Below are 27,669 nucleotides of genomic sequence, written 5' to 3'. Positions count from 1 at the left end.
CTAAGAAGCTTACACATACAGTATATATATATATATATATATATATATATATATATATATATATATATATATATACACATTTTACATCCTTATTCGAAAATAGAATACATTCATTTTTGTCCTCAAAATTCTACACACAATACCCCATAATGACAATGTGAGCAGTTTTTATTTTTAATTTTGCAAATGTCTTAAAAATAAAAAAGTAAAAAATGACATGTACGTAAGTATTGGCAGCCTTTGCACAGTACTTTGTTGATGGCAGCAATTCCAGCCTCAAGTCTTTTTGAATAGGATGCCACAAGCTTGGCACACCTATCTTTGGGCACTTTCTCTCATTCTTCCTTGCGGCACCTCTCAAGCGCCATCAAGTTGGATGGGAAGCGTTGGTTTTCATCCGGGATGTCTCCGTACATTCATATTTCCCTCTATCCTGACTAGTCTCCCAGTTTAAGTTGCTAAAAAACATCCCCATGTGATTTTATATTTTCTTATTTTCAATACATTTGCAAAAATAAAAATAAAAATGTCACATTGTCATTATGGGATATTGTGTGTAGAATTTTGAGGACAAAAATGAATGTATTCCACTTTGGAACAAGGCTGTAACACAACAAAATGTACATACTGACTTAAGGTCCAGACTGTTTGGATAAAAGAGACCACTTTTGAACCCACATTGGCGTCAGTGAGGGTGGCAATCCGGAGAGCCAGGTAGACCCCGTAGGAGAGACCGATAACGCCGACTCGCTGGCCAAACACCTGAGGATGATCTCGCAGAATGCCAAATGCTTTCTAAAAAACAAGGTGAAACAGTTTGAGTCATTTCATGAATCAAATCCAGATTGTGAAGGACAATGTGGCTTTCAGAGTCCTCTGCGCTTTCCTTTGGTCTCCACTCTGGTCTCATGTATGGACCAGAACTCTGCCATGAAGATTTGCCATTTGGTCCTCCAAGTTATTGACACTAAGAGAAACTATATTGGTACAAACAAAGGTTATGGTAAAACAATTTTTTTTTTAAATCACTAGGCATTATTAAAGGCCTACTGAAACCCACTACTACCGACCACGCAGTCTGATAGTTTATATACGTTTGTATCAATGATGAAATCTTAACATTGCAACACATGCCAATACGGCCGGGTTAACTTATAAAGTGCAATTTTAAATTTCCCGCTAAACTTCCGGTTGAAAACGTCTATGTATGATGACGTATGCGCGTGAAGTCAATCGTTGAAACGGAAGTATTCGGACACCATTAAATCCAAAACAAAAAGTTCTGTTTTCATCTCAAAATTCCACAGTATTCTGGACATCTGTGTTGGCGAATCTTTTGCAATTTTTTTAATGAACAATGAAGACTGCAAAGAAGAAAGTTGTAGGTGTGATCGGTGTATTAGCGGCGGCTACAGCAACATGACCAGGAGGACTTAGTTGAAAAGCAGACACGCTCCCGTGAGTACAGCTTTGGTTTCCAAACATTTGATCGCTTGCCTGTACGTGCGTGTCGCTATGTGCATGTCACGTACGTAACTTTGGGGAAATATATGTTTCTTGCCGACTCTGATGGCGGCCGGGGTGTCGTCGAAAGCTACAACGCCCGCCGCCACACCGCTGTCCTCACCTTGACTTTCTCCGTCTCCGGGCCGCCGACCGCATCGATGATCGGGTGAAGAAGTCCTTCGTCGCGCCGTCGATCGCTGGAACGCAGGTGAGCACGGGTCATGATGAGCAGATGAGAGCTGGCGTAGGTGGATAGCTAATGTTTTTAGCATAGCTCTGTCGAAGTCCCGTAGCTAAGTTAGCTTCAATGGCGTCGTTAGCAACAGCATTGTTAAGCTTTGCCAGGCTGGAAAGCATTAACCGTGTAGTTACAGCTCCAGTGTTTAATAGTATTGTTGATTTTCTGTCTATCCTTCCAGTCAGGGGTTTATTTCTTTTGTTTCTATTTGCAGTTAAGCATGATGCTATCACGTTAGCTCCGTAGCTAAAGTGTTTCGCCGATGTATTGTCGTGGAGATAAAAGTCACTGTGAATGTCCATTTCGCGTTCTCGACTCTCATTTTCAAGAGGATATAGTATCCGAGGTGGTTTAAAATACAAATCCGTGATCCACAATAGAAAAAGGAGAAAGTGTGGAATCCAATGAGCCCTTGTACCTAAGTTACGGTCAGAGCGAAAAAAGATATGTCCTGCACTGCACTCTAGTCCTTCACTCTAACGTTCTTCATTCACGAATCTTTCATCCTCACTCAAATTAATGGGGTAATCGTCGCTTTCTCGGTCCGAATCGCTCTAGCTGCATTGAAAACGATGGGGAAATGTGAGGAGCCTTTCAACCTGTGACGTCACGCTACTTCCGGTACAGGCAAGGCTTTTTTATCAGCGACCAAAAGTTGCAACTTTAACGTCGATGTTCTCTACTAAATCCTTTCAGCAAAAATATGGCAATATCGCGAAATGATCAAGTATGACACATAGAATGGATCTTCTATCCCCGTTTAAATTTAAAAAATGTCCATTTTTTCCATTTTGTACAATTGTTTCCATTAAATAGTGTTTTTCCCCAAAATATTTTCCGTCAAAAAATATTTTTGTGGAAGTGGAATTTAAAAATGAGTGACACTGGAAAAAAAGGCCACTGAAGAAATATAGACATGAAAGGGTAAATGTTAAGACTAACGTGAAAAAAGATATTACAATTTAAAAAAAAAATTAAAATACTTTGATTTTTTTATGATTTTCTTTATTAAATGGAATTTTTGTTTCAATGTCCTTACATCTGACATCGTTTATTCCAGTGGTTCTCAAACTTTTTTTGTCATCCCCCACTTTGGACAAGGGGGAGTTTTCAAGCCCCACCTGCCCCCATCGCCCCAACAGAACGCTAATGCCAAGCTTAACATTTTCAAATTTATCGAACATCAAGTAACATCAAGTTTTATACATTCAAACTCAATAACATAAAATAAAATAAAGTTCAATAATAAATAAAATAACTGTGCAGCTGTGGTATAACTTGCATCAAGTTCAATATCAAATAAAGTAACTTGCATCAATTCAATAATAAATAAAACAAAAGTGTTATAACTTGCATCAAGTTCAATAATAAATCAAAAAAAGTGTTATAACTTGCATCAAGTTCAATAATAAATAAAAAAAAAGTGTTATAACTTGCATCAAGTTCAATAATAAATCAAATAAAAGTGTTATAACTTGCATCAAGTTCAATAATAAATCAAATAACTTGCATCAAGTTCAATAATAAATAAAACAAAAGTGTTATAACTTGCATCAAGTTCAATAATAAATAAAACAAAAGTGTTATAACTTGCATCAAGTTCAATAATAAATCAAAAAAAGTGTTATAACTTGCATCAAGTTCAATAATAAATCAAATAAAAGTGTTATAACTTGCATCAAGTTCAATAATAAATCAAATAACTTGCATCAAGTTCAATAATAAATGAAAATAAAAGTGCCACTTTGCAATCTTTGCCAAAAAATGGAGGACAGGGCCAGGGGCGGATTAAGAAATTTTGGCCCCCTGGGCCTGACATGGTCTTGGCCCCTCAACCCCCCGCGCGTGTGGGCGCACACACACGCACGCACTATGCAAGAAATACTGTATACTGTGAACAGACATGCACACTGTACTGTACAGAAGAGTGCACATACTGCACACACACTATTAGGTATACCACACAGACACTGACAAGCACAGGTTTCACACAGACACAGGGGGAGGGGATAAATGGCCTAAAAATAAACATTTTGGAAAATGATTACGCCCACTTCAGTGATGGTGCATTGGGTCATTTGAGAGATATTATGTATTGGAAGTTGGTAGCTATCATGAAATAAACCCCCCACCCCACCCAAAAAACTAAATCGGACATGATTTTTGCCCCCTTTTCCTCCCTTCTATCATTAAAAATAAAATAATATCTTAGGAAAACACTTTGGCATAACGGCAGCTGTGCAGCAAATTGAGGCTCAAAGTCTGTATCTATTTGTGGTTAAGCTTGAGGAGAAGGAGAAAGGTAAAATGATAACATGCATCGGAGAGCACCACAAAGAAAGGTGTAGGCCAGTTCATGGTACAAGGGCTGCATGCAGGTCAAGATAGCCCATTTCCAAGAATGCTATAGTGGCTGGATAGGCACTGGACATGTCCTGAACTCAGTGTCAGACGTGGCTGCCGAATACTTGGATGAAGTGAAGCAGCTGACAGATCTCATGCTGCCCCATCTGAAGACTGTCCTGGCCAGGCAGAGGATGGATGAGGAGACCTTCCCAATGGACCCTGTCAGTGAACAGGCTAGTAACATTGATGGCACCCCTGTGCACAACATTGGGATGGAGAGACAATGTGGCAAGGTGGACTACAAACTGAAGAAGTTGGGCACACTGAACGCAGTCAATAGGTCAATAATTTTACAGAAGAGCCAGGAGCTTCAGAGGTTTCAAGGCAGCAGCACAAGCAAAAAGGGAGGTTGAACTCAACTGGAGTAAATTCATGAAGGCAAAATTCGAGAGTAGGGCAGATGAGAAACAAGAGATGGCTCAAAGAAAGGAGACTAGACATGCTGGACACACTGAAATCTTTTGATGGCCCCTTCACGATAGTGGGGAAGTTGAAAAGTTCCTTGTGGATGAAAGTCTGCACAAGAATGCAAAGCTGCAGAGAATGAAGCTTGAGGTTCAGTTTGCCAGAGAAAGCACCAAGCTTCTGCCTAAAGTCAATCCTATCTTCACAATCCAGGTGACACTTCCCAGAAATGGCAAAAGTGCAATTCTCCAAGTCATAATGGATACTTAGAATTTTATGGTGGTGGTAAGTATTCATGAAAACAGGTAGCCTAACATTAGTGAATGGGTGAATTCTGGAAATAACCTAAAAATCTTACACAGTGCACCTTTAAGCAAGGGGTTTCTTTCGTGCTTTCAATTTTGCAAAATCATCCACCACATCATTGAAGTCCAACTCTCTTGTCAGCTCACTCTCAATTGCCATTAGAGATAACGCATTTAATCTTTTCTGAGTCATTCTTGTGCGCAGCTCATTTTTTACTCTTGACAAAAGAGAGAATGAGCGTTCTCCCTCACAGTTACTGACCGGTAGAGTGAGAAAAATCTGTAGCGCAATGTATGTATTAGGAAACGTAGGCTGTAGTCCAAAATGTATTATTGTTTTGAGCAGTCCTGAAGGGGTCCTCTCCTCATCAGTGTTGTTGAGCTGTATAAAAGATTTGAACTGTATAAGCTCCTGTCCAAGACTTTCATTGAGGTCAGATGGGTATGATTCAGTGAGAATCTTGGCCTTGTGAAGGACTGAAGCATTGGACTCTGTATCCAAAGAGAAAAGGACACTGAACAAATTGTTCAGATGTTTGTAGGCCTCCAGATGGTGATTAAGGCTTGAACTCAGTTGATCAATAGAGGCAATAAATGTCTCTATTTGAAACAGTTGCCTTCCCTCAAGCACAACATCTGGGGATGCTGATTCATCAGCAAACTTTTTACGTTTCCTCGTCCGTTCAGCCCTGTAAGATGGGGTGCCACCCAACATGTTTAAGGCTTTCTGCTCAAAATGATCAAATAGATCTCTTTGGGAGAGAACAAAGGTGCGCAGAGATTCCAGCAATCTAACTGCTGTACCAAGGTCCATGTCTGCTTTTTGAAGTTGCAGACTTGTGGCCTGAAATCTGGACAGAACAGTGTCCCAAAAGCCTGCCATGAAGGCCATCTCAAGTGAATCCAGCTTCCGCACTAGACTGTCAGCTTCAGTTCGTGTGTCTCGTTTCTCTGTGTCATCAGTGGAAATAACCTGTAGTGCTGCTTTTATTTTACTGTAGTTCTGCCACAGTGCTTTGGTAGATTCTGCACGGCAACTCCAACGCGTGTTGGATAAAGCTTTAAGTGTGAGATCTATGTTGGAATTGCCAAATACCCTGTCCCATCGGTGTGTGGATGCAGTTGTGAAGTTGTAAATAGACTGAATCAAGTCAAAATACTTAGAGACTTCATTTCCACATCTGTCAATGCTGTTGACTCCCACCAAATTCAAAGAGTGAGCTGCACATGGAATATAGTGTATTAATGGGTTGCTTTTCTTTAAGTGAGCCTGCAACCCATTATACCTCCCTGACATGTTGCTGGCATTATCATAAGCCTGCCCCCTGCAATTTGACAGCTCTAACCCTAGATTTTCCAACACAGACATGACACAGTTAGCCAAACTTTCACCTGTATGGCTAGTAATGGGCTCAAAACCCACAAAGCGTTCAACAACACTGCCCTCTTTGCTAACAAAACGGAATATGAATGTCAATTGGTCCACATGAGATAAATCTGGGGTTGAATCCACAATGATAGAGTAGTATTTGCTTGCTTGCAGTTCATCTGCTATAGCCTGTTTGGTTTTTGCACCCATCAATTCAATGAATTCCTCACAAATGGTGGAGGACAGATATGAGGTATTACCTCGACCCATCTGCCCAAACTTTCTGATGTGATCCTTTAGAAAGGGATCAAATTCAGCCAGGACCTCCAGAATACCAAGGTAGTTCCCATTGAGAGGAGACCCTAACGATTCATTTTTACCCCTAAATGCAAGGCCCCTTTCTGCAAGGAATTTAATGACTGCAACAACTCTTTGTAACACCTGCCTCCAATAGCTGCTCTCTGCCTGAAACTGTTTGAACAGGTCTGCATCAACTGTGGCACCTTTGGCGCGGTTCAAGACTGCTTGCATGCAGGTTATGTGCTCAGCACTTCGCTCATGTTCACCAAATCTTTCTGAGTGTTTCCAATCACAATAGCCTGTCACAAAAGAATGTGTTTTTGGGGAAAACAGTTTGCATGCAAAGCAGTAAACATTACCAGTAGAGGGAGAGTACATCAGCCACTCTCTTTGTACTCGTTGTCCATTGGGCAAGTGTGAAGTAAAATGTTCATTGTTTAGGCATCGGGTTTTGCCTCCTAGCCCACTGTTCCTCACAGAAGCTGGATAATGGCTGTGACGGTTGTGAAATGATTTTGCACCTCTTTGAATAAGAACTTCCTTCATTGACTCAGTGAGGGTCTCAGCCCATTTAGCGGGATCACTAGGTAGAGTTGTCACTGTAGATGGTGTTGAAGAAAGATTCAGCTCATTTTCTATGCTGTCCAGAGGTGCAGTGACCTCACATTCATCCGAGCAACTGGCTACTGCTGAATTGGTTGAATCATAAGCATCAGAAGCATTTGGTTCAGTGTCTACACTTGTAGTGGTCTCAGGATCTTGGGAGCTACATGCTAGCTCAGGTGCATTGCTAACCTTAGCTGAATTTGCAGTAGCATTTATAGAATTGCTTTCAGCAGATGTCTTTGTACTGAAGAAGCTGGAGATATTTGGAACACTCTCAAGTAAAACTGATTCCTTTTTTTTCTTTTCTTGCTGAATTTTTTTTCTAGCTCCTCCACTTAAACGTTTATGATCCATATTTCCCTTCTTTCTTTGCACATTGGCTCTTTGCCTATCACAACAGATAAACCAACTATGTGTGTGTGTGTGTGTGTGTGTGTGTGTGTGTGTGTGTGTGTGTGTGTGTGTGAGTTTGTTTGTGTGTTTATGATCGGTGCTGCTTCCTTCAAGTGTGTGAGGTGATTTAGAAAACTAGCAACCCAGCATCAACACTCCAAAGCAGAGAATAACAGCTTACTAGCATAGACAATTGAGAGCAGAGAATCAACTGATTCGTCTGATAGACAGCAGGAGAGCAGAGTGGTCAGTGATGATCGAATCAAGAAAATGTCTAAATGGCAAGGGAACAGACTGATTTGTACTGAGGAGAAAGAGAGAGAGAGCCAATTACAGTGAAATATATTCCAAAAGAGCCAAGTGACTAGCTGAAGGCAGGGACAAATGCCTTGGAGTGACCAACAAGAGTGCAAAGTACCAAATGGCAAAATGTGGAAAGACCAACAGGCAGATCTGCTTTTACCTCTTATCTTTACAACCAAAAAGTTGCTAAATGATGTTTTCAGTCGCTAGCCAGGTATGGCCAAAAGACGCGAAATCTAGCGGCAAAGTCGGTCAATCACACTGACAGTGAAACAAATATTTTGAAAAGATAATAATTGTACACCTTTGTGCACTTTAGTCTTCTATCTAAATATTTTCACAAAGGACACCAAGGCAGCTTGCTAGCTATGATGGGAGCAACAATGTCTGATAGACAGCAGGAGAGCAGAGTGGTCAGTGATGATCCAATCAAGAAAATGTCTAAATGGCAAGGGAACAGACTGATTTGTACTGAGGAGAAAGAGAGAGCCAAGTACAGTTAAATATATTCCAGAGCCAAGTGACTAACTGAAGGCAAAGACAACAGCCAGATACCTTAGCAGAGACCAACAAGAATTCAAAGTACCTAATAGCAAGATGGCGAGACCAACACAATAAATTGTATTAGGATTTAATTTATTAACGTTAATCTTAACAGCCAAAAAGTTGCTGAATAATGTTTGTAGTCGCTAGCCAGGTATGCCCAAAACAAGAGTCGCTAAACCTAGCAGCAAAGTTGCTTAATTGCAACACACTCTAGGATTCAGGGGAATTAAGGATAATAAAGATATTAATTGTACAACTTTTTGTACTTTTTTTCTAGTTTTTTGAGTCGCCAGCCATGTATCGCCAAAAGTCGCTAATTGAATGCCAACGTTGCTTAATCGCCAACACACTGGGACTCACTGAAGGACTGACTGAATAAAAAAGATAATTAAGATAATTGTGTACTTTTCTCTTCTGATATTTTCTCTAAGGACCCCAAGCTATCTGCAAGCAGCAATAATGTCTGACAGACAGGAGAGCAGAGTGGTCAGTGATGAATGGCAAGGGAACAGGCTGATTTGTACTGAGGAGAAAGAGAGAGAGAGAGCCAATTACAGTGAAATATATTCCAAAAGAGCCAAGTGACTAGCTGAAGGCAGGGACAAATGCCTTGGAGTGACCAAGAAGAGTGCAAAGTACCAAATGGCAAAATGTGGGAAGACCAACAGGAAGATCTGCTTTTACCACTTATCTTCACAACCAAAAAGTCGCTAAATGATGTTTTTAGTCGCTAGCCAGGTATGGCCAAAAGACGCGAAATCTAGCGGCAAAGTCGGTCAATCACACAGTGAAACAAATAATTTTAAAAAGATAGTAATCGTACAATGTCTTGTACTTTTGTCTTCTTTCTTAATATTTCTCAAAGGACACCAAAATGTCGCTATCTGCAGGCAGCTTGCTAGCTATGATGGCAGCAACAATGTACCTTAGAGTGACTGACCAACAAGAGCTCAAAGTACCTAATGGCAAAATGTGGAGAGACAGACACAATAAATTGCATTAAGATGAAGAGAACTGTTGCTATTATTAATCTTAATATCAACCAGAAAGTCGCTAAATGTCACCAGCCAGGTATGGCCAAAAGTCGCTTAATTGGCCACACACAGTAACAGAGAAACTAACAAAAAAAAGATCATAAAGATAATAGTTGTACAACTGTGTGTACTTTTGTCTTCTTTCTAAATATTTTCCCAAAGGACACCAAAATGTTGCTATCTGCAGGCGGGAGCGTGCCTATGTTCCCCGGGTCCTATGTTCCCCGGGTCCTATGTTCCCCGGTTGTTCCTGGGTCTTTGTATGCGACCGGGGAACTTAGGACCCTTTTTCTAAAAAAGGGTCCTATGTTCCCTGCATTGTATCTGGCGAAATTGCGAAATTGTGCCCTGACCAAAACCATCCCTAAACCTAACCTGTCACAGGGCGTTGTGGAGCACTTTTTTTTGGCGAAATTGTGCCCTGACCAAAACTATCCCTAAACCTAACCTGTCACAGGGCGTTGTGGAGCACTTTTTTGGCGAAATTGTGCCCTGACCAAAACCATCCCTAAACCTAACCTGTCACAGGGCGTGCGGCAGCAGATAGAGCAACTCAAACGCGAACTTCCTTCCTTCGACAACTTAAACGCGTCTCTGTCATGAGTGTCTGCGTGCGTCTTACTTAGTCGCGCATTGGAAGCAGCGGGGAACATAGAACCCTTTTCTGGAAAAAGTGTTGTACGTTCCCCGCAGCGGGGAACATACAACACTTTTTTTTAAAAAGGGTCCTTAGTTCCCCGGTAGAGGGGAACATAGGACCCGGGTAACATAGGGACGGGGAACATAGGGATGACCCGCTGCAGGCAGCTTGCTAGCTATGATGGCAGCAACGATGTCTGCCAGACAGGAGAGAGTGGTCAGTGACGATCGAATCGAGAAAATGACAAAATGGGTCAAAGACCAAAAAGTTATTAACTGACAGCAGTGACAAATGTCAGACTGTAAACTTTCTCGAAAGAAAAGGACAAAATGGGAAGATGCTGATAATAACAGCAAAATGGAAAATATAAGAATTTCCAAGTAATGCTCAACTCAAGTGTGTGTGTGTGTGTGTGTGCGCGCGTTAAACTTCTTGTTGAATGATTTCAAATTATCTCTGAGTCTGAACTGAGGGAAAGGAAACCAAATTTTGAGCAGTCTCTCACGAGTTCAAAATACCAAATGAGGAGATTCTAAAAGAACAGACCGGTTTATGAAAGACTCGATGGGGGAGGGGCACAGCTAAGAATACTTGAGTGAGATTCTGTGATCCAAATTCGAGATAGAGCTTTTTGATAATGATAATTTGTCAGAGTAAGGTTGTGTAATCAAAATTTGAGAATGAGCTTTGTCAATCAATCAAGAATATTTGCATTAAGTTCTGTGATCAAAATTCAGAAACAACCTTTAATAATTGATAAAGAATATGTGAGTGAGGTTGTGTGATCCATTCAATTTGAGAATTAGCTTTGATAATAATGATTGAGAGCCTCTGGCCCTCTGTGGATCATGGCCGCGGGGCCAATTTTGCCTGGCCCCTTGGGGCCTCTGTGGGTCGTGGCCGCGGGGCCAAGTTGGCCTGGCCCCTTGGGGCCTCTGACCCTCTATGGATCGGGGCCAAGTTGGCCTGACCCCTCGGGGCCTCTGGCCCTCTATGGATCATGGCCGCGGGGCCAAGTTGGCCTGACCCCTTAGGACCTCAGGCCCTCTGTGGGTCGCGGCCGCAGGGCCAAGTTGACCTGGCCCCTTGGGGCCTCTTACCCTCTATGGATCGTGGCCGCGGGGCCAAGTTGACCTGGCCCCTTGGGGCCTCTGGCCTTCTGTGGCTCGCGGCCGCGGGGCCAAGTTGGCCTGGCCCTTTGGGGCCTCTGGCCTTCTGTGGGTCGTGGCCGCGGGGCCAAGTTGGCCTGGCCCCTTGGGGCCTCTGACCGTCTATGGATCGTGGCCGCGGGGCCAAGTTGACCTGGCCCCCTGGGGCCTCTGACCCTCTATGGATCGTGGCCGCGGGGCCAAGTTGGCCTGGCCCCTTGGGGCCTCTGACCGTCTATGGATCATGGCCGCGGGGCCATGTTGGCCTGGCCCCTTGGGGCCTCTGGCCCTCTGTGGGTCGCGGCCGCGGGGCCAAGTTGACCTGGCCCCTTGGGGCCTCTTACCCTCTATGGATCATGGCCGCGGGGCCAAGTTGGCCTGGCCCCTTGGGGCTTAAGATTATTATTTTTGCAAAAGTAGTTTTGCTTGGGTCGCGGCCGCGGGGCCAAGTTGGCCTGGCCCCTTGGGGCCTCTGGCCCCCTGGGCCTGGGCCCGGTAGGCCCGGTCATTAATCCACGTATGGACAGGGCAAGTGAACATGAGTTTTACAGTACTCCAGCATTAGTGGCTGCAATGAGCCTGTTTTGCACTGCACAGCTTTTCAAATCGGGGTTGCAGGCTTGACACTGCCACTGTTAAAACCTCATTGAATTCGGGGCTGAGCTGCCTTGACGCGAGTGCTTCCCGGTGAATGACGCATTGTGTCCAATGCCCATTTGGCGCATCTCTCTTTATTAGAGCCTGCAGCCCGTTTCTTGACTTTGCCATGGTCTGTGCGCCATCAGAGCAAAAGCCCACACAGTTTTCCCATTTAAGGTTGTGTTCTTTGAGGAAACTGTCCATTATCTTGAACAGTTCATCAGCATTGGCTCTATTTTTTATGTATTTGCAAAACAGCAAATCCTCGCACAGTGACTCACCATTCACAAAGCTTCCGCTTAGCCCCGCCCCCATTAGTTACTGTTGCTGTCTGTCAAACTTTCGCTCCTACCTAGAAATGTAAAGCCTACAGGAAAAATAAGTAATTGACATTTATCTATATAGCTGATTTCACAGACAGAATCACAAAGTGATTTACAGTGTGTATAGAAAATGAAAGCATAGTAAAAAAAAAAATCAAAGAATATAATAATTAAAAAAATAAATAAATAAAAGTGACATTTCCTCCCGTTCCTCGCGCCCCACCTGTCATGTCTCTATTCCCCACCAGTGGGGCGCGCCCCACACTTTGAGAAACGCTGGTTTATTCTCACAGCCAAAAGTCATGGCAGTGTTGTGATTGCGTACAGTACGTACTCGACTGGAACAATAATGGCAGTGTTGTGATTGTGTACAGTAAGTACTCGACTGTAACAATAATGGCAGTTTTGTGATTGCGTACAGTACGTACTCGACTGTAACAATCATGGCAGTGTTGTGATTGCGTACAATACGTACTCGACTGTAACAATCATGGCAGTGTTGTGACTGCGTACAGTACGTGTACGGGGGGACGGCGTGGCGAAGTTGGGAGAGTGGCGGTGCCAGCAATCTGAGGGTTACTGGTTCAATCCCCACCTTCTACCATACTAGTCACGTCCGTTGCGTCCTTGAGCAAGACACTTCACCCTTGCTCCTGATGGGCCTGGTTAGCGCCGTGCATGGCAGCTCCCGCCATCAGTGTGTGAATGTGTGAATGTGTGTGTGTGAATGGGTGAATGTGGAAATAGTGTCAAAGCGCTTTGAGTTCCTTGAAGAAAAAAAGGTAGAAAAGCGCTATACAAGTACAACCCATTTATCATTTACCATTTACGTACTCAACTGTAACAATCAAGGCAGTGTTGTGATTGTGTACAGTACGTACTCGACTGTAACAATCATGGCAGTGTTGTGACTGCGTGCAGTACGTAATCAACTAACAATCATAGCAGTTTTGTGATTGCGTACAGTACGTACTCGACTGTAACAATCATGACAGTTTTGTGAATGCGTACAGTACATACTCGACTGTAACAATCATGGCAGTGTTGTGACTGCGTACAGTACGTAATCGAATAACAATCATAGCAGTTTTGTGATTGCGTACAGTACGTACTCGACTGTAACAATCATGGCAGTTTTGTGATTGCGTACAATACGTACTCGACTGTAACAATCATAGCAGTTTTGTGATTGCGTACAGTACGTACTTGACTGTAACAATCATGGCAGTGTAGTGATTGCCTACAGTACGTACTCGACTGTAACAATCATGGCAGTGTTGTGATTGCGTACAGTACGTACTCGACTGTAACAATCATGGCAGTGTTGTGATTGCGTACAGTACGTACTCAACTGTAACAATCATGGCTGTGTTGTGATTGCGTACAGTACGTACTCGACTGAAACAATCATGGCAGTTTTTTGATTGCGTACAGTACGTACTCGACTGTAACAATCAGCAGTTTTGTTATTGCGTACAGTACGTACTCGACTGTACCAATCATGACAGTGTAGTGATTGCGTACAGTACGTACTCGACTGTAACAATCATGGCAGTGTTGTGACTGCGTACAGTACGTACTCGACTGTAACAATCATGGCAGTGTTGTGATTGCGTACAGTACGTACTCGACTGTAACAATCATGGCAGTTTTGTGAATGCGTACAGTACGTACTCGACTGTAACAATCATGGCAGTGTTGTGATTGCGTACAGTACTTACTCGACTGTAACAATCATGGCAGTTTTGTGAATGCGTAGAGTACGTAATCGACTAACAATCATAGCAGTTTTGTGATTGCGTTCAGTACGTACTCGACTGTAACAATCATGGTAGTTTTGTGATTGCGTACAGTACGTACTCGACTAACAATTATGGCAGTGTTGTGATTGTGTACAGTAGGTACTCGACTAACAATCATGGCAGTTTTGTGAATGCGTACAGTACATACTCGACTGTAACAATCATGGCAGTGTTGTGACTGCGTACAGTACGTAATCAACTAACAATCATAGCAGTTTTGTGATTGCGTACAGTACGTACTCGACTGTTACAATCATGGCAGTTTTGTGAATGCGTACAGTACATACTCGACTGTAACAATCATGGCAGTGTTGTGACTGCGTACAGTACGTAATCGAATAACAATCATAGCAGTTTTGTGAATGTGTACAGTACGTACTCGACTGTAACAATCATGGCAGTTTTGTGATTGCGTACAATACGTACTCGACTGTAACAATCATAGCAGTTTTGTGGTTGCGTACAGTACGTACTCGACTGTAACAATCATGGCAGTGTAGTGATTGCCTACAGTACGTACTCGACTGTAACAATCATGGCAATGTTGTGATTGCGTACAGTACATACTCGACTGTAACAATCATGGCAGTGTTGTGATTGCGTACAGTACTTACTCGACTGTAACAATCATAGCAGTTTTGGTATTGCGTACAGTACGTACTCGACTGTAACAATCATGACAGTGTGGTGATTGCGTACAGTACGTACTCGACTGTAACAATCATGGCAGTGTTGTGACTGCGTACAGTACGTACTCGACTGTAACAATCATGGCAGTGTTGTGATTGCGTACAGTACTTACTGGACTGTAACAATCATGGCAGTGTTGTGATGGCGTACAGTACGTACTCGACTTTAACAATCATGGCAGTGTTGTGATTGCGTACAGTACGTACTCGACTGTAACAATCATGGCAATGTTGTGATTGCATACAGTACGTACTCGACTGTAACAATCATGGCAGTTTTGTGAATGCGTACAGTACGTACTCGACTAACAATCATGGCAGTGTTGTGATTGCGTACAGTACTTACTCGACTGTAACAATCATGGCAGTGTTGTGATTGCGTACAGTACGTACTCGACTGTAACAATCATGGCAATGTTGTGATTGCGCACAGTACATACTCGACTGTAACAATCATGGCAGTGTTGTGATTGCCTACAGTACGTACTCGACTGTAACAATCATGGCAATGTTGTGATTGCGCACAGTACATACTCGACTGTAACAATCATGGCAGTGTTGTGATTGCCTACAGTACATACGCGACTGTAACGGCGTAAATTGGACCTCTTGCCTTGAGATATTCATTGGAGTTGTTACAATCCAGTCGGACTGTCAGTTCCTTGTGGTCCATGTATGCCAGGCTGAGGTTGGCGAAGCCCCGAGATGCCATCAGGGCCGAGCGGTACTCCACAAGTCCTCCGCCCATACCCCACATGTCCAGAATGGCAGGAAACTTGCCAGGGCCTGCCGAGAAAACACAAGATTATTTTTTTTGTCCTTTCAGTACATTTTTGTAGTATTTTTAGCAACCATTTTAATTATTAATTATTTCATCATACATGAGTGTTTCTTAATGTTACATTCTAAGATTTCAGTCCAATTATTTTGCAGGTGTACTTATTCGATGATAATGGGAGTCAATCTGACTTTATTGGCTTGTCATTTTATTCAGTTGCAGATCTGACTCTGCAAAAACTTAATGCATCAAAACATTTTTGTACTGTTTTTATTATCAATTTTACTGTATTTAAAGTTAGACCTGACCTTTACCCCAATTCCCCAGCCCCTAAACATGTTTGGATGTAAAATAATTAATGTCATGCAACGTTATGTAAATTAAAATAAAAAACTATGACATCATCTGATGAAAAGGGCCTCAAAAGGTTAAAAATCATGTCAAACAAAATGCATTTTTTGTATTTTTGATTGTGAGGTTTAAAGTAGCAGTAGAGTGGAAAAACAAGTTACTTCTATATTGAACTAGTACCATATATATCTGATTTATGACACCAAAATACTTACAAAGTTAGCGAGTAAATAAATCTCACGGAAAGTACCGAGCCATTTTGAGAGTCACACCATCGCGTGACGTAGAGGAGGAACCACAGATCCCTTCCCCATCGACAACAATGCTAATCAAGCAGACTTTGTGAGAGCCAACAATGATTACTTTGGGAAAAATTATGATCCAGAACCTTATATTTTTGAGCCCGAACACAAAGAGGATGAGCAATAAGTTTTAAAAGCTGAGTGCTAAACGGATGTAGCTTTATTGTGACATTGTAGCATTAGCAGCATTGCTAGGTGCTAAACATAACCATAATAAAACAAACACTTACTGTAATATTTCCATTCTCGCTGGGATGTCGACCGACGGGACGCTCATATAATTATTTTTAGATGAAGAATCAATCATAATCCTCACGGAGGGTTAAAAAACTTTTTTTTTTTCGCCATCTTGTGAAAGTGAAAGTGAACCAGCCTGTGGGTCCATGGCAACATTTGTCTACTAGCGTAGATGCATGAATTATAATCAAATAATTTACTTTTAGCAAGTTTGAGACCAAGCAGAAGCAGCCGTTGTCTTATAGTGTGTCAACTATAGCAGCGTAAGCTAGCATTAGCTCACTGCTATCAATGCGCCGCTAAAATAGTCTGTCTGCGTTAGCGTTTATAATAACAATATCACTTATATTTGGTTTATTTTCAGGTCACGACATGTAAATGGAGTATTGTTGGCGCTTTCTGGATGTTTTTAGAGAGTATAATGAGAGGACCTTCCATCTGTTGACTCAATTGTTAGATTTTTATTTACTATTTAGAATGCATAACAACATTAAAAACATGTGTTCTTGTCTTACATAAGGATTGTAAATGATAAACAGCACATCTCTTTCATATTTTCACATATTTCCAGTATGACTGCTCTAATAATATGGTCAGAGTGCAGAAGCGTTACTACACTGATATAGAATCACCAAAGGTGTTTGGAGCGGAATATTTAAAATGGCCATCTGAATTAGTGTCATTTTGTGATGTTTAGACGGTATATTTACATACTTTGCAGATTGTGAATACACTTTAATGCACAGGTGTCAAACTCAAGGCCCGGGAGCCAAATCTGACCCGCCACATTATTTTATGTGGCCCGCGAAAGCCAGGAAATAATATGCGTTAATAAAATGCTTAATCTTTTCTTACTAAATATATTTGTTCTTTCTCTTCTGACATAAACAATCATGTACTGCATGCAATTGCATATATTTTAAAATTAAATATGATCAAAATACTTTGTGTTAAAATAAAGATAAATACTGTACTTAAATATCTGCTTGACTTCCATCCATACATTTTCTACCGCTTATTCCCTTCGGGGTTGCGGGGGTGCTGGAGCCTATCTCAGATACAATCGGGCTGAAGGCGGGGTACACCCTGGACAAGTCGCCACCTCATCGCAGGGCCAACACAGATAGACAGACAACATTCTGCTTGACTTATGATTTCAAAACAAATGATCAAATTGTAGACTGTAAAATTGAAAATAGATTTTACGGTTAAATTCCGTCAATTGAGGTTTTTTTTTTTACTGTAAAATCAACTTTGGTACTGTTTTTAAACCATTAAAAAAAATACAATAAAAAACACTAACACAACATACTGTAAAAAACAAAACAAAAAAACACTGCTTTTACTGTAAAATTCTGGTGACTGAGCTGCCAGTTTTTAAAGTAAAATTTAAAAAAAAAATTTGCAGCGTGTGTAAAAAAAATAGTGTTAATGTATATATATATATATATATATATATATATATATATATATATATATATATATATATATATATATATATATATATATATATATATATATATATATATATATATAGACTTCTATGGAAATACAAGAACCGAGACTCAGATTTCCCTCGCCCGGACGCGGGTCACCGGGGCCCCCCTCTGGAGCCAGGCCCGGAGTTGGGGCACGACGGCGAGCGCCTGGTGGCCGGGCCTGTCCCCATGGGGCCCGGCTGGGCACAGCCCGAAGAGGCAACGTGGGTCCCCCCTCCAATGGGCTCACCACCCATAGCAGGGGCCATAGAGGTCGGGTGCAATGTGAGCTGGGCGGAAGCCGAAGGCAGGGCACTTGGCGGTCCGATCCTCGGCTACAGAAGCTAGCTCTTGGGACGTGGAACGTCACCTCGCTGGGGGGGAAGGAGCCTGAGCTAGTGCGCGAGGTGGAGAAGTTCCGGCTAGACATGGTCGGACTCACTTCGACGCACAGCAAGGGCTCTGGAACCAGTTCTCTCGAGAGGGGATGGACTCTCTTCCACTCTGGCGTTGCCGGCAGTGAGAGGCGACTGGCTGGGGTGGCAATTCTTGTTTCCCCCCGGCTCAGAACCTGCATGTTGGAGTTCAACCCGGTGGACGAGAGGGTAGCTTCCCTCCGCCTTCGGGTGGGGGGACGGGTCCTGACTGTTGTTTGCGCTTACGCGCCAAGCAGCAGCTCAGAGTACCCACCCTTTTTGGATTCACTCGAGGGAGTACTTGAGGGTGCTCCCCCGGGTGATTCCCTCGTTCTACTGGGGGACTTCAACGCTCATATTGGCAACGACAGTGAAACCTGGAGAGGCGTGATTGGTAAGAATGGCCGCCCGGATCTGAACCAGAGTGGTGTGTTGTTATTGGACTTTTGTGCCCGTCACGGATTGTCCATAACGAACACCATGTTCAAGCATAAGGGTGTCCATATGTGCACTTGGCACCAGGACACCCTGGTCCGCAGTTCCATGATCGACTTTGTAGTTGTGTCATCGGATTTGCGGCCTCATGTTTTGGACACTCGGGTGAAGAGAGGGGCGGAGCTTTCTACCGATCACCACCTGGTGGTGAGTTGGCTGCGATGGTGGGGGAGGATGCCGGACAGACCTGGCAGGCCCAAACGCATTGTGAGGGTTTGCTGGGAACGTCTGGCAGAGTCTCCTGTCAGAGAGAGTTTCAATTCCCACCTCCGGAAGAACTTTGAACATGTCGCGAGGGAGGTGCTGGACATTGAGTCCGAGTGGACCATGTTCCGCACCTCTATTGTCGAGGTGGCTGATTGGAGCTGTGGCCGCAAAGTAGTTGGTGCCTGTCGTGGCGGTAATCCTAGAACCCGTTGGTGGACACCGGCGGTGAGGGATGCCGTCAAGCTGAAGAAGGAGTCCTATCGGGTTCTTTTGGCTCATAGGACTCCTGAGGCAGCGGACAGGTACCGACAGGCCAAGCGGTGTGCGGCTTCAGCGGTCGCGGAGGCAAAAACTCGGACATGGGAGGAGTTCGGGGAAGCCATGGAAAACGACTTCCGGACGGCTTCGAAGCGATTCTGGACCACCATCCGCCGCCTCAGGAAGGGGAAGCAGTGCACTATCAACACCGTGTATAGTGAGGATGGTGTTCTGCTGACCTCGACTGCGGATATTGTGGATCGGTGGAGGGAATACTTCGAAGACCTCCTCAATCCCACCAACACGTCTTCCTATGAGGAAGCAGTGCCTGGGGAATCTGTGGTGGGCTCTCCTATTTCTGGGGCTGAGGTTGCTGAGGTAGTTAAAAAGCTCCTCGGTGGCAGGGCCCCGGGGGTGGATGAGATCCGCCCGGAGTTCCTTAAGGCTCTGGATGCTGTGGGGCTGTCTTGGTTGACAAGACTCTGCAGCATCGCGTGGACATCGGGGGCGGTACCTCTGGATTGGCAGACCGGGGTGGTGGTTCCTCTCTTTAAAAAGGGGAACCGGAGGGTGTGTTCTAACTATCGTGGGATCACACTCCTCAGCCTTCCCGGTAAGGTCTATTCAGGTGTACTGGAGAGGAGGCTACGCCGGATAGTCGAACCTCGGATTCAGGAGGAACAGTGTGGTTTTCGTCCTGGTCGTGGAACTGTGGACCAGCTCTATACTCTCGGCAGGGTCCTTGAGGGTGCATGGGAGTTTGCCCAACCAGTCTACATGTGCTTTGTGGACTTGGAAAAGGCATTCGACCGTGTCCCTCGGGAAGTCCTGTGGGGAGTGCTCAGAGAGTATGGGGTAACGGACTGTCTGATTGTGGCGGTCCGCTCCCTGTATGATCAGTGTCAGAGCTTGGTCCGCATTGCCGGCAGTAAGTCGGACACGTTTCCAGTGAGGGTTGGACTCCGCCAAGGCTGCCCTTTGTCACCGATTCTGTTCATAACTTTTATGGACAGAATTTCTAGGCGCAGTCAAGGCGTTGAGGGGATCCGGTTTGGTGGCTGCGGGATTAGGTCTCTGCTTTTTGCAGATGATGTGGTCCTGATGGCTTCATCTGGCCAGGATCTTCAACTCTCACTGGATCGGTTTGCAGCTGAGTGTGAAGCGACTGGGATGAGAATCAGCACCTCCAAGTCCGAGTCCATGGTTCTCGCCCGGAAAAGGGTGGAGTGCCATCTCCGGGTTGGGGAGGAGATCTTGCCCCAAGTGGAGGAGTTCAAGTACCTCGGAGTCTTGTTCACGAGTGAGGGAAGAGTGGTTCGTGAGATCGACAGGCGGATCGGTGCGGCGTCTTCAGTAATGCGGGTGCTGTATCGGTCCGTTGTGGTGAAGAAGGAGCTGAGCCGCAAGGCAAAGCTCTCAATTTACCGGTCGATCTACGTTCCCATCCTCACCTATGGTCATGAGCTTTGGGTTATGACCGAAAGGACAAGATCACGGGTACAAGCGGCCGAAATGAGTTTCCTCCGCCGGGTGGCGGGTCTCTCCCTTAGAGATAGGGTGAGAAGCTCTGTCATCCGGGAGGAGCTCAAAGTAAAGCCACTGCTCCTCCACATCGAGAGGAGCCAGATGAGGTGGTTCGGGCATCTGGTCAGGATGCCACCCGAACGCCTCCCTAGGGAGGTGTTTAGGGCACGTCCGACCGGTAGGAGGCCACGGGGAAGACCCAGGACACGTTGGGAAGACTATGTCTCCCGGCTGGCCTGGGAACGCCTCGGGATCCCCCGGGAAGAGCTAGACGAAGTGGCTGGGGAGAGGGAAGTCTGGGCTTCCCTGCTTAGGCTGCTGCCCCCGCGACCCGACCTCGGATAAGCGGAAGAAGATGGATGGATGGATGGATATATATATATATATATATATATATATATATATATATATATATATATATATATATATATATATATATATATATATATATATATATATATATATATATATATATATATTATATCAGTGACGTGCACGTCACTGCGTTGTGCCTCAACATGGATTGCGGACTCGGCTAACTGCTGGCCTGCTGTGCAGTGAGACCATATTGCTATATGAACTATATTATACATTTCCATAGTTTAGTTAGCTGAGGTATATAATGTACAGTGTATTTTGTCAACAACGGTATGTGTGTAAGTATTTCTTGTGCTGAGCAATCATAAAACTGCTGCGAAGACGCACTGGCTGAGGCTCGCAGTAATCCCGCCTCCTGGTGGTAGAGAATGCACCCCCGCCGTAGAATGCACTCCCTGACGGGAGTGTTATATCAACTAAAGCCCACACTTAAACTTTCCACGTGCAAGATTGAATCTATTTAAAAACGTTATTTAATAAGAAGCCAAAAAGTGCAAAAACAATAATGTTCGTGTTGGAGGAGTTGTGAATGACTGCAGGGCCACAACATTAGGTACACCTGCAGACTGCAGCACGGATTTCATATTTCATTCATTCTATGGCGGGGGTGCATTAATCCAGCATAACAGCGGCGCATGGACTTCATTTATAAGTAAAGGTAAGACCATGATAACGTTTTTTTAATTAAATGTGCTTTTTTGTGTGCTACAGTTTGTATGTGTAAAGTTAAAGTTAAGTTAAAGTACCAATGATTGTCACACACACACTAGGTGTAATGAAATTTGTCTTTTGCATTTGACCCATCCCCTTGATCACCCCCAGGGAGGTGAGGGGAGCAGTGGGCAGCAGCGGCGCCGCGCCCGGGAATCATTTTTTCCAATTCCAACCCTTGATGCTGAGTGCCAAGCAGGGAAGAATGCTGGTATGAGCTTTTAAACATAACCCGTTAACTGCTGCCAAACAAATGGTGAATAAGATACTCTTTAGGGTTCATATGTTTGTAAATCTGACTGTGATAAAGTCAGTGCCTCACCAGCCATGAACCTCATATATATATATATATATATATATATATATATATATATATATATATATATATATATATATATATATATATATATATATATATATATATATATATATATATATTATATATATATATATATATATATATATATATATATATATATATATATATATATATATATATATATATATATACATATACATACACACACACAGTCGTGGTCAAAAGTTTACATACACTTGTAAAGAACAATCTCATGGCTGTCTTGAGTTCCCAGAAATTTCTACAACTCTTATTTTTTTAGTGATAGAGTGATTAGAGCACATACTTGTTGGTCACAAAAAAACATTCATGAAGTTTGGTTCTTTTATGAATTTATTATGGGTCTACTGAAAATATGTGTCAAAAGTGGTAAAGGAATGGTTAAATCAGGCTAGAATTAAGGTTTTAGAATGGCCTTCCCAAAGTCCTGACTTAAACGTGTGGACAATGCTGAAGAAACAAGTCCATGTCAGAAAACCAACAAAATTTAGCTGAACTGCACCAATTCTGTCAAGAGGAGTGGTCAAAAATTCAAGCAGAAGCTTGCCAGAAGCTTGCGGATGGCTACCAAAAGCACCTTATTGCAGTGAAATTTGCCAAGGGACATGTAAGCAAATATTAACATTGCTGTATGTATACTTTTGACCCTGCAGATTTGCTCACATTTTCAGTAGACCCATAATAATTTCATAAAAGAACCAAACTTCATGAATGTCTTTTGTGACCAACAAGTATGTGCTCCAATCATTCTATCACAAAAAAAAATAAGAGTTGTAGAAATGATTAGAAACTCAAGACAGCCATGACATTATGTCCTTCACAAGTGTACGTAACCTTTTGACCACGACTGTATATACACATGTGTATTTGTATATTACTCATTGTTAAAATCTGAGGGCAACCGTAACTGCCATGTGGCCCTGAATGAAAACCAGTTTGACACCCCTGCTTTAATGGCTACAATGAAACACAAATATGCGTATAAAGTCAACTTTTCCATTATACTGCTACTTTGAGAAAAAAAAAAAGTAAGAACATTTATGTTTTATAACAGTTTGAAGGGATATGCCCTTCATGTCTTTATTGACTCATATTATTCAGACAGTGAAAAGCAAAGTAATGTTATCTATTCAGTTATGTCTGATCTTTGCTCCACTTCCCAACACTGACCAAAAGGTCATGAAAGGGTTAAACGTTTGAGAGTAATAAACAACAACCAAAAAAAGAAAAGTTAAAGACTTTTATGTCCTGTTTGGCCTTGAAGATCATTGAATTGGCCCCAGAGGGTTTAAAATCAGACTAATAATATTTCTGGTCACATTTCTACTTACCCGGCGGCAAGAATAACGTTCCCACAACTCCATCTTGGCGAATGTTTATTCTCTGAACGCCGGGGGCCTTGTACCAGCGCTCCGTGGTCACAGCAGCAAGCTCAGTGTGGTCTGGGTCGCCGGCAGTCACATGACCCTCCAGTAGGGAAATGTCCACAGTGAGCGGAAGCTCAACATTCTTCACCCTCAGCCTTTGCAAAAAAACAACAAGGCCTTGTGTCATCTTCATTTTCTTATCAGGCTGGAGCCTATCCCAGCTCAGACTCAGGTAGACCCTGGACTGGTGACAGGACATTTAATGGTCCCATTTCACGGTTGTGGACTGCAGGAATATACAAACTCCACACATTGTTTGAGGTCCTGGCCAGGACTAAAAGCCAGAACCAACAACAACTGATTTATTTTTTTACTAGATCATGTTTTTTAGAACGTAAACACAAGCTGGGGACAATTCATACAGGACTTATGATTGATTTAGCTCTGCTTAAGAACCATAGTCATGACTAGAAGTTCACTCAGTACGGCAGAAACCTCCACCAAAGTATTCACAGTGCTTCACATGCTGTTATTTTATCGCCTCATTCATTTTTGTCCTCAAAATTCTACACACAATACCCCATAATGACAACGAGAAAAAGTTTTTCAAATTTTTTTGCAAATGTATTAAAAATAAACAACAGAAAATTTGCATAAGTATTGACAGCCTTTGTTCAATACTTAGTTGATGCACCTTTGGCAGCAATTCCAGCTTCAAGTCTTTTTGAATATGATGCCACAAGCTTGGCACACCTCTTTGGGCACTTTCTCTCATTCCTCTTTGCAGCACCTCTCAAGCTCCTTCAGGTTGGATAGGAAGTGTTGATTTTCATCCAGGATGTCTCTGTACATTGCTGCATTCATCTTTCCCTCTATCCTGACGAGTCTCCCAGTTCCTGCCGCTGAAAATCACTCTCACAGCAGGATGCTGCCACCAACCTTTTACTGTAGGGATGGTATTGGCCTGGTGATGAGTGGTGCCTGGTTTCCTCCAAACATTCACGCCAAAGACTTCAATCTTTGTCTCATCAGACCAGAGAATTTAATTTCTCATGGTCTGAGAGTCTTTCAGCTGCATTTTGGCAAACTTTTGACTAAGAAATGGCTTCCGTCTGGCCATTCTACCATACAGGCCTGATTGGTGGATTGTCCTTCTGGAAGGTTCTCCTTTCTCCACAGAGGAATGCTGTAGCTCTGACAGAGTGACCATGGTCTTGGTCACCTCCCGGACTAGACTAAGATGAATGCAGCAATGTACAGAGACATCCTGGATGAAAACCAACACTTCCCATCCAACCCGATTGAGCTAGAGAGGTGCTGCAAAGTGGAATGGTTGAAAGTGCCCAAATATACAGTAGGTGTGCCAAGCTTGTGGCATCATGTTCAAAAAGACTTGAGGCTGAGATTGCTGCCAAAGGTGCATCAACTAAGTACTGAACAAAGGGTCTCAAAACTCATCTACATCTATACTTTTTTATTTTTATTACATTTCAAAAAGCTCTAAAAACATTTTCACGTTGTCATTGAGGGACATTGTGTGTAGAATTTTGAGGACAAAATTGAATTTGTTCAATTTTGGAATAAGGCTGTAACATAAGATGTGGAAAAAGTGAAGTTCTTTCTGGATGTACTGAATGTTACATACCTTATAGCCTTTGTTGCTGTTCTTCAATTTCTTTAGCTTAAAAATGTAATTGTCATGTCTGTGATCATGTTTTGTTTAGTTATGTTTTGCTTGGTTTTTGGACACTTCCTTAGTTCCTGGTTTCACTTCCTTGTTTTGTTTGGTTTCCATGGTCACCCAGTAGTTTCACCTGTTCCACGTTTGGACTCACACACACCTGTCACCAATCATGTCACTGTTATTTAAGCATACCTTTGTTCATCACTCGGGCTGCCTGCATTGTCTTATGTCACACCGGTTCATGTCTCTTTCTGACCAAGTAAGTTTTTTTTTCTATACATGCCACAGTTAGCGACTTTTGTTCATGTCCTTAGTTTTTTGCCCACGTGCAAGTTTTTTTGTTTCATAGTCAAGTTTGTACCTCCGCCTTGTGCGCGCCTTTAGTTTTTTTTTTTGTTATAGTAAAAAATAAATCCAAGCCTACCTTCACGCTGTCGTCCGGAGCCGTCTTTTGCGTTTGAAGAACAACCCCGCAGCGAGCAACATTGTTATTGTAAGAGAGAACACTGAGGAACTCTTTTTTTTAGCGTGCTACGGTATTAGCCGTAAAAGCTAACTGCGGCAAGAGATAAGCTAGCTTCTACGTCAACACGACGAATGTGATAGGACAGCAATCTGTACTGAGTGACAAACATGAACAATCATATTACAGTATCTGTAAAGTATTATTTCATGTTTTGTTTGTACACAGCTAGCCAGACAGTGTATGTACTGTAGTTGTAATAACACGCATGACGTGCTGCGTGTATCATGATCAATATAAAGTGTGACTCACTCGATGGACAGTTGTCTGTTTGGTACAGCTGGCCAAAAACGTTTTTTATGGTTTATTTGGGGAAGCACTCCATTTATGTTGAAATAACTTGTCTCCAAAATTCCACATTTATAGTGCCAAAATCTGTTTCATCCCTCTCTCCCATCTTTCGGCTGGTCCAACGTCTCACTTTTCCTTCGTGCTCACTTCTAGAAGCAGTAGTTCATCCTCAGTATGTTCAGCTTCAAAAAGATAAGGTTGTAAATCCTCATTTGTACAAAAATAGTTGTCTTCGTTGTTTGTTACCAAGTCTGCCATGATTACAACACACACTCGTGTTTGATTGTGGAAGAAGGAACACATTTGTTGCCGAAAGTAGTAGTGTTGCTATGGAAACAGAAATAAATGCACAGAATAAATTAGTCCCGGAATGATTAAAATGATCAAAATACAGTGAATATTGTACAAATTACATATTGTTATGAAGGTGTCTGTTACTACATTATATATATACTTGCAGTGTATATTGTACAAATTACATATTGTTATGAAGGTGTCTGTTACATTATATATATATACTTGCAGTGTGTATATTGTACAAATTACATATTGTTATGAAGGTGTCTGTTACTACATTATATATATACTTGCAGTGTGTATATTGTACAAATTACATATGAAGGTGTCTGTTACTACATTATATATATATATACTTGCAGTGTGTATATTTTACATATTGTTATGAAGGTGTCTGTTACTACATTATATATATACTTGCAGTGTGTATAATGTACATATTACATTATGTTATGAAGGTGTCTGTTACTACATTATACACGGTATATGCTTGCAGTGTGTATATTGTACATATTGCATATTGTTATGAAGGTATCTGTTACTACATTATATAATACTTGCAGTGTGTATATTGTACATACTACATATTTTTATGAAGGTGTCTGTTACTACATTATATATATACTTGCAGTGTGTATATAAAATGTTGACGTAGGGGATTTGAAGTAGTTTTAGAGACTTTAAAGGCTACAACGGTTTTTATCATCGTCAAAATCCTAAAAAAACTAAAAAAGTTTGTCTTCTCGTCTCTCATAATGATTGTGAACGATAGGCAACATTCCAAGAAAAGTACAGTTCCGCTTTAACCTTTAACCCTTCAGACCCTAAGAACACAATACATAACCAAGGTATTCTTGTCCACCTGCCTCAAACTGTCCTTGGATCCAGGTGCCGGGTGCAGGCTCCAGAAGAGACCCATTGGCTCACAACCCAAATACGAACCTCCCACTGAATGATCCCTGGCCACTGTGGGAGGCACAGAGAGGAGAGGATCAGAAGAAACACATTCTAAGTTTGACACATTCTTTCACATCATAATTGTGATCAAGCAGAATAAATAATAAATAAAACATTTGTGTCGCTTTTTTCGGTCGTTGTACCTCAGTTGGCATTTGTTCATCCATCCAAATGTGTGACAGTGATAGGTGTTGGGAAAATAAATACATGGCTTGAAGTTCTTACTCAGTTGAATGCTAATGAATGTTCACACATTTACAATTTTACACCAAAAAATCATTTATTATTAACATTATTATTGTGTGAATGTCCAAACTAAGGTTGTCCCGTACCAATATTTTGGTACCGGTACCAAAATGGATTTGGATACTTTTCGATACTTTTCTAAATAAAGGCGACCACCAA

At 42.5% G+C, this 27,669-nt stretch overlaps 2 protein-coding genes across 4 annotated transcripts in view; one reads left to right on the top strand and one right to left on the bottom strand.

Moving 5' to 3' along the window:
- Positions 1-27,328, top strand: part of LOC133655183 (protein S100-B-like) — a 56,442-nt gene extending 29,114 nt beyond the window's left edge. For 2 of the 3 annotated variants that reach the window (XM_062055141.1, XM_062055134.1), the window contains one exon: positions 27,196-27,328. In XM_062055141.1, coding sequence (XP_061911125.1) covers positions 27,196-27,263 — 68 coding nt within the window. In that variant the 3' untranslated portion in view covers positions 27,264-27,328. Of the gene's footprint in view, positions 1-21,898; positions 21,965-27,195 lie in introns of those variants that run through there. The other variant, XM_062055147.1, reaches the window with a different exon arrangement.
- LOC133655258 (EEF1A lysine methyltransferase 3-like) overlaps positions 1-27,669 on the bottom strand; it is a 477,733-nt gene that overhangs the window by 364,009 nt on the left and 86,055 nt on the right. The window lies entirely within an intron of this gene.

The sequence above is a fragment of the Entelurus aequoreus genome, linkage group LG01 (genome assembly GCF_033978785.1).
Source record: "Entelurus aequoreus isolate RoL-2023_Sb linkage group LG01, RoL_Eaeq_v1.1, whole genome shotgun sequence".
Taxonomy (NCBI): domain Eukaryota; kingdom Metazoa; phylum Chordata; class Actinopteri; order Syngnathiformes; family Syngnathidae; genus Entelurus; species Entelurus aequoreus.
The sequence above is the reverse complement of the archived record's forward strand: the minus strand, read 5'-3'. Positions and strand labels throughout refer to the sequence as shown.